The 16,497-nt window shown below is 55.8% G+C and overlaps 9 protein-coding genes across 9 annotated transcripts; 4 read left to right on the top strand and 5 right to left on the bottom strand.

The window, feature by feature from the left end:
* Positions 1–736: 736 nt before the first annotated feature.
* BDY17DRAFT_321906 (uncharacterized protein) lies at positions 737–1,478 on the bottom strand (the record flags this gene model as incomplete). The annotated part of the gene is made up of 4 exons (XM_033736720.1): positions 737–874; positions 944–1,106; positions 1,167–1,395; positions 1,466–1,478. The coding sequence occupies 4 exons, from the start codon at positions 1,476–1,478 to the stop codon at positions 737–739; spliced, it is 543 nt and encodes a 180-aa protein (XP_033591596.1).
* A 1,032-nt stretch (positions 1,479–2,510) lies between these two features.
* BDY17DRAFT_321905 (proteasome core particle subunit alpha 1) lies at positions 2,511–3,522 on the bottom strand (the record flags this gene model as incomplete). The annotated part of the gene is made up of 5 exons (XM_033736719.1): positions 2,511–2,897; positions 2,954–3,166; positions 3,228–3,322; positions 3,390–3,452; positions 3,516–3,522. 5 exons carry the CDS (start codon positions 3,520–3,522, stop codon positions 2,511–2,513), a joined length of 765 nt encoding a protein of 254 aa, XP_033591595.1.
* Positions 3,523–3,841: 319 nt separating this feature from the next.
* Positions 3,842–5,469, top strand: BDY17DRAFT_321904 (uncharacterized protein; the record flags this gene model as incomplete). The annotated part of the gene is made up of 2 exons (XM_033736718.1): positions 3,842–4,215; positions 4,401–5,469. The coding sequence occupies 2 exons, from the start codon at positions 3,842–3,844 to the stop codon at positions 5,467–5,469; spliced, it is 1,443 nt and encodes a 480-aa protein (XP_033591594.1).
* Positions 5,470–5,896: 427 nt separating this feature from the next.
* BDY17DRAFT_321903 (Not1 N-terminal domain, CCR4-Not complex component-domain-containing protein) lies at positions 5,897–7,939 on the bottom strand (the record flags this gene model as incomplete). Its single annotated transcript, XM_033736717.1, has 2 exons — positions 5,897–5,957; positions 6,030–7,939. 2 exons carry the CDS (start codon positions 7,937–7,939, stop codon positions 5,897–5,899), a joined length of 1,971 nt encoding a protein of 656 aa, XP_033591593.1.
* Positions 7,940–8,294: 355 nt separating this feature from the next.
* Positions 8,295–9,415, top strand: BDY17DRAFT_95284 (putative aminoacyl-tRNA hydrolase). Its single transcript, XM_033738870.1, has 5 exons — positions 8,295–8,364; positions 8,419–8,496; positions 8,544–8,765; positions 8,830–9,023; positions 9,130–9,415. Exons 2-5 carry the CDS (start codon positions 8,490–8,492, stop codon positions 9,262–9,264), a joined length of 558 nt encoding a protein of 185 aa, XP_033591592.1. The 5' UTR covers positions 8,295–8,364; positions 8,419–8,489; the 3' UTR covers positions 9,265–9,415.
* Positions 9,355–10,954, bottom strand: BDY17DRAFT_321901 (cytochrome P450; the record flags this gene model as incomplete). Its single annotated transcript, XM_033736716.1, has 3 exons — positions 9,355–9,690; positions 9,747–10,811; positions 10,865–10,954. 3 exons carry the CDS (start codon positions 10,952–10,954, stop codon positions 9,355–9,357), a joined length of 1,491 nt encoding a protein of 496 aa, XP_033591591.1.
* A 452-nt stretch (positions 10,955–11,406) lies between these two features.
* On the top strand, positions 11,407–12,294 carry BDY17DRAFT_247386 (uncharacterized protein; the record flags this gene model as incomplete). The annotated part of the gene is made up of 1 exon (XM_033730817.1): positions 11,407–12,294. One exon carries the CDS (start codon positions 11,407–11,409, stop codon positions 12,292–12,294), a length of 888 nt encoding a protein of 295 aa, XP_033591590.1.
* Positions 12,295–12,509: 215 nt separating this feature from the next.
* BDY17DRAFT_95235 (uncharacterized protein) lies at positions 12,510–15,218 on the top strand. Its single transcript, XM_033738867.1, has one exon. It carries the CDS (start codon positions 12,596–12,598, stop codon positions 15,083–15,085), a length of 2,490 nt encoding a protein of 829 aa, XP_033591589.1. The 5' UTR covers positions 12,510–12,595; the 3' UTR covers positions 15,086–15,218.
* Positions 15,219–15,350: 132 nt separating this feature from the next.
* Positions 15,351–16,481, bottom strand: BDY17DRAFT_308480 (uncharacterized protein; the record flags this gene model as incomplete). Its single annotated transcript, XM_033735216.1, has 1 exon — positions 15,351–16,481. One exon carries the CDS (start codon positions 16,479–16,481, stop codon positions 15,351–15,353), a length of 1,131 nt encoding a protein of 376 aa, XP_033591588.1.
* Between the last annotated feature and the right edge of the window lie 16 nt (positions 16,482–16,497).

Here is a 16,497-nt window from a genome sequence, read left to right as displayed (position 1 = left end):
TTCCTCCGCATCTTCCGCCCCATCGCCGTCCGCGCCTCTGGGGACACCCATGATAGAAGCACCCTAGCTTGCCTCTGCACCCGTTCTGACTGGACAATCGATGCTGTGTAGTGTTCGGCTATCCCAGACGAGATGTCGGTTTCCTACCTGAATGTGGGTCTGGGAAACGCGACGGGCCAATCAGCAGGCGCATTCACTGCCGGGGATGACGCAGCTCTCCAGGATCGGGATCTGCTCGACAGATCGGGCATCCGACGGCACGTGTTTTCGTGGCCGAAATGACCGGAGAGCAGTCCGTATCCGCAATCCACAAGTCAACTGCACGCGAACTTGCACTGCCGACACGGCGTGGCATAAGTCGAGAGCGTGGCCGGAAACCTCATCTTGCCATCCACGATGAGATGTTGCCTTGCCAGGGGCGTGAGCCATCGATGGCGAGAGGCAAGTCAGCAATACATGTCTCTTTCTACTCGTCTTCTATTTATTTGACCTCGCGCGCGGCAAGTTCAAAAACTTCCAAGGACGCTTCAATGTCGATGGCACATATGCAAGAGGCGACAATGTCAAAGCAGAGGGCGGACAAGAATGACCAATGCAAAGGAGCGGACATCGGCTTCAAAATTATAATTACCATGCAGCGACAATGCAGAAACGCTCGATATCAATCCCAATGCCTTGCTTTTCCCTTTGCCCTGACGAATCGCGCCTGCGCTGATCCATCCCATCATGCATTCCATCAATTATGGCCGTTAACGTTGCCCACCAAATGCTGGATAGCCGCCAAACTCGGGTCCTCATTCAGCCATTTGCCCTCCTCGACATCCGCATCGCGCATCATCCGCTCCACTCGCGCGTCGGTAATGGCCGACAATTCCTACTCCGATGTATCAGTGGGCGAGCGCAGGACAGGAAGCACCGCGGCTGGTCGCAACTCTCCACGTACCGCACCTAACCGGTTATCAAGCTGCTGCAGCGCGGCCGTAAGTTGAGGTTCTGGTAGTTGACTTTGCAGTATCTGTCTCGACTGAATCCATCGCAGCGCAGCGGTGCTGTACAGTGCGATCTTCTTCGCTTTGAAGCGGCGTACTGCGGCGTCGGTAATGATGCTGTGTGTTCATGATAGATGTCAGTATATCGACCACACCCTAACGCTGAACAACTCGCACCGTTGCAATTGCGCTCTATCCTCGTCATCCTCTCCATACGGCGAAGTGTCGGCGCTGAACGGCTGGGCAAGTAATGCCTCTGCTTGCGCAACACATCGACGCAGCACGACGTAGCCGGGAGCGTTGTAGTCTTCCGCGGAAGGGCTGGCGCGAATGTTGGAGAGGAAGCTTTGGATTTCGCGAAAGTCGGACATGATCTCGACGATGCGCATCGCTCGTGTACTGTTGACTGTGTGTGCGGCAAGAGGGATCGTTAGGAGGGTTGACAAGGCTGGGGGATGGGTGGGAGTGGGACGTACGGCCGTCTGCCATGGTCACTTGTCGAATCGAGAGACGCTTTCGATGGACTGAGCGCTGCATTAGACGGAGCAACAAGACGAAAGGAATGGAGATGGGTTAGGTTGGGCTCGCTCTCACCTGAGCAGCAGATGCTCGTCCTATTTGAATGCACGAGGAGTACTGTCCCACACATTCGCAGTGTTTCAAGCAGCGACGAGAAATCCTGAGGAGGACGGTGGCTGGCGGTGGACATACCAATGATTCGGGAGTCGAGCAGGTGCAAGCCTCGAATCATATGTGATCCCACCGCCATCAACATCGAAAGCGACATGAGGGAAGAGGACTCGGCCCGTGTCGCAGCCATGTGATGGGGAGGTGGAGAAAAGCCACGATTGCTTAGCAGGCCGACAGCCTTTAGACTCCTTCGATGCGCCAGGCTTCTGGAAGGACTCATAGGACAAGGGGGTATGGCGTTCAGGCGGCTCGCGAAAAGCCATCGCAGGAGAGTCAGGTCATACAGCGTGGAGCCTCGCCGAGGTGGACGGGCAAGGCTAAGCGACGTCGACCTGGCTGGCGCCTTGCGCGCTGTGATTTGCTCTCCCTATGCATCCCTTCATTTTAGCCGTCCCCGGTCATGCTCGACTGGGGAGGAAGCCATGCCCAGATTCAATGTTGCTCCGTAATGGACGCTGTGCTGCTTGCGTGTGGCTTGCGACTACCAATGCAGCGACGGTGGAGACCATGGCGCGACGATTACGAGTGCTTCCATGTGAAAGAGGAATCCAATCAAGCACTGGAGAGTTACGGAGAGGCCGGTGAGGTGGAGGATTGTGGTAGATATCGCGTTTAGAGGCTGAGCCGCTTGTACTCTTTGGGACTTGACGGTCAGGTGATTGGGCGTTCATCGACCAATCAGATTCGTCCGCGCCGCATTTGAGGCGTATGCTGCGCCTTAAGCCACGACTAAAGTGTGGTCTGCTCTCTCCACCGCTTCCCGCTGCTGGTTTCATCATGCGCATGCCACGAAGAAAAGCCACAAGCGTGCTATGGCGGTCCCTCGAATGCTTAGTCCTTCTCAGCTATGGCCTGTAATCGCTCGTCAATCTCCTCCTCCGTAAGCGATCGAAAGCCGGGATCCGTGCCGTCTGCGCCGCCCGATCGAGGCCCGCCGACGATGCCAATCTCCAATTCGCCCTTTTTGAAGTCCACGCTCAAGACGGTACTGAGCGCGGTGATGCCGAGCTCCACCACATCCTCCCATGTGCCCTCCGCGTTGTCCTTGTTCTTAAGCTTCTTCTCGAAGAAGTTTAGGGCTTCTTGCGCTTTCGGGCCGGATGCTGTGGCCTTGTATCCCACGTAGTAGCCCGCCGGATCGCACTTGTACAGTTGTGGACCATACTCCGAGTCCACGGAAATCAACGTCGTCGCAACTCCGAGTGGGCGCATGTATGCCTTTGGAAGCAATTAGCCTGCCGTGATGCCGTCTTGCACTGCCCGGGTAATCTTACTCTTTGCGTGTACACTTGCGAGATGTTGGCCAGACGCTTCGCGAGCACATCACACGGCATTTCGTATCCGAACTTGTACTTGAACTCTGCCGCCTCCCCTCGTGCTCGATTGACTGATGCTCTTGCATCGGCGATGGAGCCGGTCATGACGCAGCCCACCGAGGGCGACAGCCGGTAGACATAGGAGACGGAGGCGGGATCGATCAGCTTGTCCTGCAGCACAACCACTCGTCAGCATCCGGTCTCGTCTTGGTGGGGAAGGATTGTGACGTACAGGAACCTTCTTTTGTGATATGACGACGGCACAGCTCTTTCCTCGAACGCCTATGGAGGTGATGTTCGCAGCGGTGATGGCTTTGAAGGCATACTCTGAAATAGAACGGGCCCGCATTAGCACGTGAGTGGTGGGAGGGCAGACGCATGCATGCACACGCACCGACTTGGTAGAGGCGCCCCTGGTCGGAGAAGATGGTGATGTGTCTGTCGAAGCCTGCACTGCCTGCAGCATCATGGCTGGCGTTAGCGGAAGCTCAGCAGCGTTTGGACTCCATCATGGACGCACCCGACATCTTTGCGTTGTTTCGTCAGCAGTCGGGGAATGTGGCTGTCGAGGCTGTGCGTGGGAGGGTAGCGTGAGATCTTGATGGATGGTGGGGTGGCAGGGGGAGATGATGGAGGAGAGTGAGTGGAGGGCGTGGAAGCTTGACGCGGTAGGCGGTGATGGAAAGGTGAAACCGCGCAAGCTGCTGTTTGCCTACGCTTAGCGCCACGCTGTGGCTGATGCCAAGCGTGGCTGACGTGCCAAAAATATCAATCCGAGACACTTCACTCATGACATCCATGTCTGCAGCATGCAACTCTTGACGAACAACTAGGGAACGGCGTGTGATGGCAAGCTTGATTGGCTCACCACTGGCGGTGAAACATGTACCAGCATGGAAACGGCTTGGTCTGAAGTTGAAGTACGCGAGGGAGGATGTTCCAAGCCCTGTGCTCGATCACAATCCCCAGCAGCCGCCCGTCTTGCCCGCCTCGACCAATGGAGATGACCACAAGCACGCTGTGGAACAAGCCACGTCATCTAGGAAGCGAAAGTTGTCAGAAGACCTTTCGAATGACTCTCAGTCGCCATTGAGTGGTGATGTCGCTTCAACTCCGCCGCCCACTGCCAGGAAAGCTGCGAAACTGAGCGTCGAAATCCCCATCACCGAGGAAAGACCGCCCGTTGAATCAGAGGAAGTGTATGACAAAGGCACTGAATCGTGAGTTGGCAAACTTCTCTTCCCGTCCCCATCACATGACGATTCGCATGATCGCATCGCATCGAAATTGCAACGTTGAATACACTTTGCACAATCGCGGTACCGCCGCTTTTGTAAGCTGTTGTAATTCATTGCATCTTGTGTGCGGTTGGTATCGACGTGAATCCCGCTGACAATCCTTGCAGCTCATTATCGAGAGACGGCAGCTCTGATTCCACCACTCAATCGACACACGAAAAGTCAAAGTCGAGAAGGAAATCAGTCACTTTCACACCAGAGACCAAACAAGAAGACGGATTCAGCGCGTCGACTCTGTTCAACAAGTGGTCTTCTGAACTCAAAGCCCAGCAATCCCAGCAACCACCATCTTCGAAGCAGATTGACGACAAAGAACGTAAGCCGAAAGCTGGCAAAGTCAAAACTCAATCACCGGCGTCGAAGACCAGCATCGAGCCTCGCTCAGGGATATCCGGCAGTGGACCCGCTTTCGTGACTTACCTCGAACTCTTCCACAACGACAGACCATCCTGGAAATTCAACAAGAAGAAGCAAAACGATCTTCTCAAGAACCTGTTCGACATCGACAAACTCCCCGCTGAGCACAACGAAGCCTTACTGCAATACATCCGAGGATTGTCAGGCTCTTCGGCCTGCCAAAGAGTCGTAGACAGTGCCGAAGCAGTGCTCAAAGAGATTTTCGAAAAGTACGGCGACAAAGACGAAGCCCACGACATGGAAGCCGACGAGGCGCGCAGAGCAGCGTATCGAGACGCGCTGCGCCGTCAACTTGAGATCTCTGCACGTGCAGGCTGGCCGCAGAGCGAGTATGACGATGAGCAACTGGAGGAATTACGACGAGAGAGGGAGCGAGGAGAGCGTGCGGAGGCAGTTCTTGGCGAGGCGCTGGAGAGGTATCTGCATCCTGAGCGATTCCAAGCGGAGCCGTCTTCTCAGTCTGGAACTACGCACTCGCAATCTGAAGAAGGCCAAACTGCAGAGGCCCCTTCTAACCAGAGCAAGAGTTCCGACAATGGCAATGCTGCGCCCAAACGCAAGAGCAGAAAGTCGCGAACGCAAGACGTCGCCCAGGACTCTGAAAGCGAACAGGACGCTGGGTTTGTCGAACGCAAAGACACTCCTGGTACTTCGCTCGACGCGAGGACCGAGTTGAACGTGGCAGTCAAGCCAACGGGCAAGAAGAAGATCTTTGACGATGACCTTCTCGACAAGATGTTTCCCAAGTCCAAAAGATAGGCGGGTGTGCTCCGCATGGGAGGGTCATCCACGAAGATCGGCGAGAAGGTGATATCGTTCAGGGTAGATATACAGCTCAGGACCGAAGATCGCATACAGGCGCCGTTGTGTCGCCATTACGGCCATGGCTTGCGGTTGTTAGATACCCACCTCGCATGCATGCATCATCACCATATCAACCTCAGACCAGGCGTCTACTCTCACGAGCGTATTCTTATCAGCTGCCCATGCACATCTACAGATCGAAACGAAAGATGGCGTGCGATAATGCGTTTGCATGGTTGCCCAAAAGCGGCCAAAAAGCGTGTGAATTTGGTATCATGAAGAAATGTCCTGCAGCTCGTCCACCATGGTGTCAGCGCAAGGCTCTCTTCCTTGATACAGCTACATTCCTCCTTCCTCTCAAGAAGGTAACAGCAGCAGCAAGCTACAAGTCATCTTCCAGAAACTTGTACGCAAACTTGAAGTCGCCTTTCCGTCGGTTCATCCTGCGATCCAACAATTAGCACGCATGATCTCTCCGAAACCCAACAGTCAACAAAGACGGAAAAAGAACTCACCATGTGCTCTCATAGTCAAAGAAGCGATACGTCCCCTGCTCAAACTCCTCCGTAATATTCTTCGGCTCCTCGTGCCGCTGGAACCATGTCTGGTACTGCTTGTGGAAGCGCCAGCTCTGGCTCTTGAGCGCCTTCGCCGCGAGGAACTGCTTGTACGTGCCTTGCTGGTAGTAGAAGGCGTAGAAGAGGGAGTCGGTGTCGATGCGGCCGTACAGGCGCGGGTCGTCGAAGATGCCGAGCGGTTCCTGCGGGTAGGAGGGCAGCGTGTAGGGATAGCGGGTGGTGGGTTGGTAGTGCGCGGGTTTCTCGGCGTCGAGGGGGGTGGGCGCTGTGAGGCGCGAGGTGTTGAGGAGGGGCACGGCGTCGGTGAAGGGGTTGCTGGTGGTGGAGCGCGCGGCGGTTTCTTCGAAGGAGTCGAGGAGGTCTGCGAGCGAGGAGGGGAGGTGATAGATGGATTCCTCCTCTTCTTCTGATGGCGCGGGAAGCTGTTGTTGGGGTGCTTCGCCGTTGGCGAGCGACGATGCTGCGGTGCTGCCTTCCGGTGCGCGTGTTGAGCTGGAAGTGCTGCTCGACTCTGGTACTGCGGCTGGCTGTGCTTGCGCGATCTGTGGAGACGGCTTGATTGAAGACGTTCTTGAAGGTTGCGAAACGGCGGGTTCGGGCGCTTTTGGCACCTCTTTCGCTATTGCTGGTGCGGGAGAAGGCTGCTTTGCGGCTTCGACCGCCTTTGCTGGTTGAGGAGGTGGTGCTTGCGAGGGTGAGGGAGCCACGCTTACCGGCTGCGCTGCGGATACTGCGGGCGAGCTGGTTTCGCTCGTCTTTGACGCTCCCGGAGGTGGTGGTAACGGCGCAATACCTATACCACTCTTATCGCTCGCTGCTGCCGCCGCGGCCGCCGAAGCATACTTCAACGTTTGGCCAGTAGGAATGGTGGGGAGAGGTGCTGGCTTCATTGACTCCACGGGCTTGCCGCTGAGGCTCCCGCTGGGTAGACTGGAATGTAATGTTGACAGGGCCGGAAGCGGTGATTTCATCTGGACACTTGATCTTCGCGCCGGGCCAGAACCTTCCGAGACAGATGTCGATTTCGCCTTTGCGCTGTTACTGCTCGTACGGTGCGGACCGTCGTTCTCCGGCGGCTCATCCTGCGTGCTCAGGGCGTCCTGGCTGCCATCTCTGTCATCGTCTTTGTTCAGTCCATAGTAATCCTCTTCCTCCTCCAGATTCAGATCATCGTAGAGGGCCTCGTCTTCCACAAAGTCGACCTCCTGGTTCTGCTCGACGTAGTACCGGATGGATTCTTCAATGTCCTTCACCTGCTCTACCTCGACGCCTCCATTCTCAAGAGCGCGTGCGAGAATCTCGAGCTTGCTGATGTTCCATTTATGCCGCTCCATGGCCTTTTCCAACTCGCCCACCCGGTCCGCCTTGCCACCATCCGACTTCTTCTTCTTCATGCCCGCTTGCAGCACCTCCGACTCGGCTTCCAGCGCCTCAATCTGCTGACCGAGCTTGTCCACCATGTCCGTCAGGAAATCTCCCACCTCCATCTTCTCCTTCTCCTTCGGATCCAGTTTGGCCGCGGCGGACAGGCCTTCTTTGGAGTACTGTTTGGTCTTCATCTCCTTCTCGACCGCCTTGAACTTCTCCATGCACGTCTCAATCGCCCGCCGCTTCTCCAGCAGCGGCTTCTTGTCCTTGATCTCGCTCGACGCCGCCCATGACTTTATCTTGTCCCGCGACCGCTGCAGCTTCTTGATCTCCTTCTTAAGCAAGTCCTCCTGCTTGTCCTTTTGCGACGGGTTCTGCGAGCCGAGCAGCTTGTCGTGGATGGAGTTGAAGAGTTCTATTCCCTCGTCCGTCCGCTTGAACTCTCGGTCAATCTCCTGTTGCAGTTTCCGTGCCGCCATGATGGAAGGTGTGCGCGCGCGACCGGGTGTCGGCGCTCGTGTTGGGGTTGGGGGTGGTGTGTAGGACCGGCAGCGGGTGCCACCTGGAGCTTTCTCGTTTGCGACGTCCGGGCCGGATCAGTCGCGCGGGGTGGACAGGGTTGCACAAGAATCGCGAAAGGGGGTTTGAGAGAGCAAAGGGAAGATTAATACGTCGCGAGGCTTGATGCGATCGTCGCGTTGCGGCCCATTTGAGCTTCTTGTCGCGGACCCTGCAGGCGAGGCGCTTGCGGGAAACGCCAAGAGCTGCAGTCCGGGCGACCAATGACGAGCGTCGGCGTCGATAAGAACCTCACTTGACTCTCCCGCTCGCTTCCTCCACTGTCCCCGTGACCCGCGCCGGCCTCATTCGTACTGTACCGTATCTCTTGGAAGTCTATCTACAGGTGTGCCTAGTCATTGGTTGTTTGTACAATCGTTGCCAAGCTAATCCATACAAGGGCAATACGCCTTGTTCGCATGGTCGGCATCGTATTGCACGCCTCAATGCATCCCTAAAATAGACCAGAATATGAAGAGTATGTCTTCTACCCGCATCCGCCGACTATCTGCTAACTCTCTTCAGCTGTCATACAACGTGTCAAATCCGCCTCGGTAACGGTCGACGGCCAACTCATTTCCACCATCTCCAAAGGCCTGCTTATTTTCGCTGCTGTTGGCAAGGATGACACACCCAAGGAAGTGGAGTCGATGGCCAGCAAAGTGTTGAAGGCAAAGTTTTGGGATGATGAGAACGGCGGCAAATGGAAGAAGAACGTGCAGGAGATTGATGGCGAGGTGCTTTGTGGTGCGTACTGCTGTCGTTCAGCATACAACGCCCGTTCGCAAACTCACTATGATGCTGCATCCAGTCTCTCAATTCACCCTGCTAGCGACGATGAAGAAAGGCAACAAACCCGACTTCCACAAAGCTGCACCGGCTGCTAAAGGAAAGGAGTTGTACGACATTTTCATCGGCAAGGTCCGCTCTCTCTACCACGAGGACCGGGTCAAAGACGGCGTTTTCCAAGCCATGATGGATGTCGGACTGGTGAACGATGGGCCGGTAGGTGTAGACTACCGCTGTTTGGATGAAGCGGTTCGTCCTTATCAACCAGTGCTCTTCCATCGGTCTCATGCTGTGAGGGTAGCGCTGACATTCAACCCGATAGGTTACGATTGAGATTGAGACGAATCCGCCAGAAATGAAGAATCCTTCTGGTCTTCCGCAACGGCCGGAAGAAGGCGATACGATGAAGGGACATATCCACAAGCAGTTTGAACTGCCAGCTTCGCTTCTGGAGTGATGTCTTGTATTCCACACCCTGCCCGACATTTCCAGAGAGGAGAAATGCAGCGGCTTTCTGGCCCTTAACTGGCATACGAAGGCTACGAGGCTACAAAAGCTCAAACCTCAGCCAGCAATGCCCGCTCCTCTCACCAGCTACGAACACATCTGCAAGGTCAAGCCTTTCCTGTTTGTGTCCGGCCTCACCTGGCTCAACAACGCGAAATTGCCGGAAGATGATGCCGATCATGTATTTGAGCTCTGTCATGGCGAGGTTAGAGCCGGGGCAAGACCGACTACCGAAGCCAAAGGGTGTCCAGTTCAGATGCATTCGATCGGAAGCATCAAGCCACCGTTCCGGCATCCACTTCTCGGGCTGTGGAAAGACGCTTGCCATCTGGCCCTGGTCCCGGGCTGCAGTTGAAGCCACAACACCGGCAGGGATCTGTACATCACGCTGTCAGCATTTACAGTACAACCTGGCTGGGCAATCAAGTTTACCTTAATCCCGTCAATCTCCACGCTCTCCCCAAGGTACCGCTCCAACGGTCCTGGGATCATGGGCATCAAACGCATCGTCTCGCGAATGACCGCATCGAGATATGGCAGGTCCATGAGCCGTGGCTCCTCAATTTCCCCCGGGAAGGCGTCCTTCAGTTCCTGTTCAAGCTTTTTGCCAGCCTCAGGGTTCTTTGTCAGCGCCCAGCACGTGAACGCTGCGGTATGTGAGGTGGTGGAACTCCCGGCGGCCAGCATCTCCACCATATAAGCCGGAATATGTTCGCTTGGCACCCGCTTGCGCTCATCCTCGGCCGCATCCATCGATCGTAGCATACTGAGTACATCCCGGTCGCGATGCTTCGGCTCGCTCTCCCACCGCTCCAGCGCCTCTTTCGCTGTAACGTCCATGTCGCTGCAGTCTTGTCGAAGCTGTCGCCACCTTGCAGAGCCCACGATTCTGACGAATGTGTCGAAACCAGGGATGAAGCTTTTCATCGCGTTGTAAGAGCTGAAGGCATGGAAGCGGCGTAGGAATACAGGCGTCTGGTCCGACATCTCGGAGAGCAGCGTCTTCCTCTCGCCCCACAGGACGTCTGTGACGATGTCTAACGCAAGCAATCGAAACAGCACAACGCCATCGATATCCTGGCCGGCCTTCGCCCTCAACACATCACAGAATTCGCCAATGTGAGAAGACATGTTTTCAACGAGAGTGGCGAGGTTCTTGTTCTGGAAGCACTGAATCAGGTTGTTCCGCGTAGGTGCAGCGCTTGGATAGTCGATGAAGCCAAGCGTGGACGTCACGCCTTTCCAACTTCCCATGTTGCTGTAGAAACTCGTCTTGCGCGAGTGGCGGTTGTAAATGATCTTCATGGCCTCCTCGTCGGTCGTATGGATTTGATCCGGGGCAATGACAACCACTGTGCCGTACTTGGCCAGCAAGTCCGACGCATACTGCGAACGTCGACGTTGCAATGTCGCCCGGAGCAATGGGAGCTTCGACAGCCGCGCCCACCAGGGACCTGGCACATGTCGAACCGGCGAGAAGAAGAAGGCATATCCGACCTGGAAGCGGTCAGCGATCGTTGCCTTTGCGGCAGAACAATAATGCTACGGACGGCATTTATGCAGTAGAGCAGCACTACGGTGATAGCCAGTTGCAATGGCGAACGCATCGACTGGTGAATGAATGTCTTTAGCGATTCCATGGTTCGTTGGGGGTCGCGAGCGTGTGAGGCATTGGGCAAGCCAACATAGCTGTCGCTATAACTTAAACAGCATCACTTGCTCAGCTCACGATGAGGTGCGGACCCGCGGCCTCATCGATCCGGACGTCTTCCGCGTGGTTGGTCCAGGCCGTCAGTCGGGTTTTGTGGTATTGCTTGGAAGACGAGGAACGCGTGGTTGTCGGTCCCCCGCGCCACCCGGATAATGTGGCATCGCATTGGGGGGCACATTCCGGCAATTGATCAGAGCCGTGCGATCATGTCGAGACTGGTTACTGCTTGTTCAATCGCTATCGACGCGCACTGGATGGCGAGACCGTCCCGAGTTGCTCTCACGAATTCTTCGAATCATACCCTACATGAGCTTGTTGTCTACCTCATTGTTTGTACGCCCAGAAAGCAGCCTTGCTCACTCCTCATCTCAAAGCAACTAGATGGCATCAAGAAAGATTGCTTGGGACCGCCTTGTCAGGTATGTGTCGCAAGACGATGGTCAGGAACGATACGGTCGACCCGTCGTATCATCACCCGACGACGACATCGCGGCGCTTGCCAAAGCAGGTTCTTTGACCGTACAGGTCTGCGAAGGCATTGATGCCCTCAGTGCTCGGCCAACTGACCGCGAGGATCGAGTCCAGCGGCTACTTGGGCCGCTGCGCCCCGAAGAGGTTCCGATCATTCGCTGCATCGGCTTGAACTATAAGACGCACATCCGAGAGACTGGTCGTCCGCTTCCCGAATGTCCCACGGTCTTCACTAAACCGGCCCCGGCCGTTGCGAACCATGGCGAAGCGATCCCGATCCCCAAGGTAGCGCAATCCCAGTGCGATTACGAAGGCGAGCTGGTGGTGTTGATCGGAAGAGACTGCAAGGACGTCAGCGAAGCAGACGCGCTGGGCTGCATTGCCGCGTACACCTGCGGTAACGATGTTTCGGCGCGCGACTGGCAGAGGGAGCCGGGCAAGGCTGGCGCAGTCCCGCAATGGTCTTTCAGCAAGTCCTTCGACAAATACGCACCGCTCGGGCCGTGTTTGGTATCTACGGAGATCCTAGGAGACGCTGGGCAGCAGGAGCTTACAACGGTCGTCAATGGCGAAACGAGACAGCAAGGCAGCACCGCCGATCTGTGTTTTGGGGTGCGGAAGCTGGTTGCGTTCTGTAGCCAGGGTCAGACTCTGCAACGCGGCTCACTGATCATGACGGGCACCCCTGGCGGTGTCGGTCTCTTCATGAAGCCGCCGTCTTTCCTCAAGCATGACGATGTAGTTGAAGTCCGGATTGGTGGCATTGGTACGTTGCGGAATTCGATAGACTTTAGTTGATCTGGTAGGAGTATGCCCATCGCAGAACTCGGAGCTCTACGTGGTCTTCACACAATTGTAGTGCTTCTGGTGTATGTTGTAAGATGCAGGATGCTCGTTCATGGTGTAGACGTCGAATGTGCCGTACGTTGTAGTGGTTGCGCAGGTGTGGAAATGCACAGCCGCAACTCATCTCCGCATCTCCATCCTTGGCGGGCCCTTCACACCTTGACACACCTCGTGCTTCGGTCAGTCAACGACCGTTCTGCATAGACTCAATATGGAGATGAGTGGATGAACTCTATTCGCCTCCGTGAACGTCATGTTCACCTGCGAGCAATGCCACAAAGCGTTCAAGACACGCACGTCGCTCACGCGTCACGCGCACAACCACACCCATGGCCGCCTTCCTCACACCTGCAACATCTGTCAGGTAGCCTTTGCCCGACGTGACGTGCTCCGACGACACTTGCGCACCAGCCATGCCGTCGGCGAGACCGCGAGGAAGCGATGCCATACGGCCTGCGAGGCGTGTCGAGCCGCACGCATCAAGTGTGATGGCAATGTGCCCTGCCATGATTGCTCCATCCATGGTAGGCAATGTCGCAGTGCCTCCGCCCGCGGCAGGGTGAGCCAAGCTGTTCCTCAAGATCAAAGACTTGGTGCAGACACTTCTCCACCCGGGGACGCCGGTGCGGATGACACTCCCTGGTCAAGCGAGGCATCACCCAACAACGTCTTCGCCGCTGCTAATCTGGACTTTGCTGAACCTCCTAACCATCAGCACGTTGAAAACTGCGCCCTTGAATCGACGATGCCTGGGTCGAGCTATCTCCCTCTGCCAAGCGGTGAGATTGCCGGTTTTGAGACCACTGCCTGGCCGTGGCTTCACGAGAACCTCTACCTCCAAGATGAACCCTTGTTTGACCAAATCTTGAACAACGTAGCTCCGATTCGAATGTCAACTGGCCCGCCCGCGGACAGCGGCCCTGTTTACAACCACAGTTCTGTTCTGCCCTTTACCGTAGAGGAAGCGGATATTCCTCAGAGGCCAAAAGACACCTTGACTTCCATTGTGGAAGATCTTGTGGCATACGCTGCATCGGTCTCTTCGGTCTCGACCTCCCCGGAGGATCGGTGTAATGCATGGACCACTGCAGCCCATCGCCTCGAGAAGCTACGGTCGGATTACACCGCTTCGACCGACCCGACACGACCAGCTACGCATCATCTGCTCAATGGCTTCGTCAGCATCCACATGGCACAGTTCAATCCTTTATGGCCATTGTTCTCTCAGGACGGGTTTAATGCAGACAATCTACATCCTGTCTGTTACTTGACACTAACTTCGATCGGGGCCATGTACGGTAGCTTGGAAGATCGGAGATACGGCACGCTCATGCACGAGAGGCTACGTCGCCTACTATGCGCTGCCCTCTTTGATCTGGAAAGTGGCCAAGACGACCTCGTCTGGCTCAGCCACGCAAGATTATTGACGCAAGTAGCCGCCCTTTACTTCGGCCAAAAGCAAGCTTTCTCCTACGCGCAGCACCTTGGTGCTATCTTGGTAGCACAGGCACGGCGTATGAATCTGTTTGCTCGGACCAAGCATCCTGCTGCCACAAGCAGGCCACACGCCCCGGCCGCTGCGGCGGAGAGATCTTCGTGGAGCTCGGCGGAACAGCAACGTAGGCTCGCTTTCGGCATTCTCAGGGCCGATGTTTTCACCAGTACACTATTGAACACGCGGCCATACCTGACTTACGAAGAATTCAGAATCACTCTTCCTCGATCAGACAGCCTCTGGCACAACGATAAATGCCTCACAGTGGAGCAATTGCTGGTTGCACAGCAGTTCGAAGATGAGCAACACCCCCTGAACTTCGCAGATTTGGTGCATATTGCGTTGGAAAGGGACGAAGATCTACCCCAGCTTACGGCCGCTGGCTATGAGTTATGCCTGTTCGGGCTTCAAGGACTTGTATGGTCATTCTCACAAGACACCGATGTTCTACACCAGATGAAGGAACACATGGCATCAAGCGGCGAATTCGACGAGTGTTCTGCTTCTGCTACGCGGGACGCCGTAGCCCACCCTAAGACTGCAGGCGAATATTCACCCCCTTCGAATACGATCTCCAACTCTCGCTCCTTAATGACTTCTTCATACAGCGACAATGGGCCAGATGCACTGGCTGTCACGCCGCGACGGATGAGCAATCTCCAATCTGGGTATGCTAGGCTAGTAGATGCTTTGCATCGATGGCATCGAGACATGCGGCGTGCTCGTCCAGACGCGCGACGAGACTCTCGAATGAGCGGCATGCTCCTCTACCACATCAGCCACCTACAACTATTCACATCTCTCCAGGACCTCCACCACATCTCTTACGCTTGTATGGAGGAGCGCCCGGCGGACCACACCATCTTGACCAAAGTTCAGAGGTGGGTGGTCAGTAAGCAGGCTTCACTTGCGCGCTCGCACGCTTGGAGTATTTGGTCGATCGTTCGAGACGAGCATCGCCGTGAGATCCATCAGCGCTCACGTTTCAATTTCCTGGCGTTTTGTGGCCTCCATCATGCCGCTGTCGTCATTTGGACGATGCACGCAGGTCGCAACGGCGATCCTTCTCACGAAAACCTGGCAGATCATCTCGACGTCCGGCAATGGTTATCGGAATGTGCAGCCATGTTCGACGCTTTGAGTCCGCTTGGAGGCGCTTCGTTCGGAGCCGCTGCTCGCAAACTTGCACGTCGTCCGTTCCCCGTGTGCTCGAACGTGGCGAGTGGTTTGACTGCGAGAGTCCCCTGAGTTTGTAGCGTAGCGTTGCACGACTACGAAGAGCTTTTTTTTCAGGCTTGTGCATCGGCAGGACTGGACCAGGAGACTTCCGGAAGACAGAATATTGAAGCCGCCACCACGAAAGACGGCGCGATTCGATACGGTCAAAGACATGTTTCTCACAACACTTGGAGACATTAAACTCGGATCAACACGAAGGAACCAGCGGTCAATCGTGAGCCACTCAGGCAGAACTTGATACAGCTACACCTCATATTTGCAACTGCCCAACACGTTACGGAATCTGTTTGAGTTCTTTGAACTTTGCAAAAGCGTCGGTGATGGAGTCATACGAATCCTTGTACCCTTGCCACCCGAACTTGCGTGCTTTACTCATGCTCAGCGTTGCGCTCCATGATCGCTGAAAGACCCAGTCCTGGTACGCCCAAGTACCCGCGTCAAAGGTTGCCTTCGCTTCTGGCACACCTGCGGCCTCGCACATCTTGTCCCACACGGGGCGCTTATCTTTGGACCATTCGGCGAGCGAGAACTCTTGTTGAGGCACGCCTTCGTCAGGAACCGGCTTCTTGAATTCGTGGTTCACCGAGGCTTTGGCACCGAGCCTTTCAGCCAATCGTGGCCAGAGATACCGCCAGGTCAAATGATCCCCGTTGACGATGTTGAACGCTTGGTTGGCGCATTTGGGATTCGTCGATGCCCAGATAGTAAACTCGGCGATCAATTCAGCATCGCTACAATCGTCCGTTCCACTCCAGTACCGCTGGTTCGTCGGCATGGGTGCATCATGCCCCAGCTCCTTACAGATGAGAAAGTACAATGCGTACGTCAGGGCGGAGTTCATGCCATTGGGTTTCGACGTATATCCGATGATCGCTTCAGGCCGTATCACGTTCCAGCCCCATGCTTGTCCGCGCTGGCGCTCCGCGAGGATGTTCTCTTGCGGAAAGTAGAAGTTGTCCTCATGGCGGCCCAGTCTCGGATCCTCCTCACGAGCCGGCGAGGGGACTGGATGCAGATGGACGTTGTAATACTTGCCGCCCGTCTGCAGCGTGCAGTTCTCCAGCTTGGGAGCGACGGGGAGAAGGGCGTCGATGAAGTTTTGGAAGAGCGCTTCATTCGCCTTGTTCAGCTCCGCGAAGTCGTCCTTGTGGACATAGGAGGAGAAGTATGCGTGCGTCACATCCGCACACACGCCTCGCATGGCGGAAGAGAGCTCCGTGGCGTCCTTGGTGAAGTCAAGGGCGATGAACTCGATGCGCGGATCCGATACGGTGGTCTTGAAAGGCGACCTGGACGTCACGACGAACTTCTTCCATTCCCGATCTGTTGTATTCTGTACCAGATACTCCAATATCGCGGACCCGGTGATTCCATTCCCGCCGGTGATGAATGCGGTCTTGGCCATGATTGGGGTAGGAGCA

The sequence above is a fragment of the Neohortaea acidophila genome (assembly GCF_010093505.1).
Source record: "Neohortaea acidophila strain CBS 113389 unplaced genomic scaffold BDY17scaffold_3, whole genome shotgun sequence".
Taxonomy (NCBI): domain Eukaryota; kingdom Fungi; phylum Ascomycota; class Dothideomycetes; order Mycosphaerellales; family Teratosphaeriaceae; genus Neohortaea; species Neohortaea acidophila.
Note: the sequence above shows the minus strand (reverse complement) of the source record. Positions and strands in the feature narration are given on the sequence as shown.

Excerpts from the sequence above, each read along its gene's own strand:
- BDY17DRAFT_95284 (XM_033738870.1), top strand. Across the intron at positions 8,766-8,829 it reads TGATGGCGAGGTGCTTTGTG|TCTCTCAATTCACCCTGCTA; the intron begins GTGCGTACTGCT and ends TGCTGCATCCAG. Across the intron at positions 9,024-9,129 it reads GACTGGTGAACGATGGGCCG|GTTACGATTGAGATTGAGAC; the intron begins GTAGGTGTAGAC and ends TCAACCCGATAG.
- BDY17DRAFT_95235 (XM_033738867.1), top strand. The coding sequence starts at position 12,596 with ATGTTCACCTGCGAGCAATGCCACAAAGCGTTCAAGACACGCACGTCG.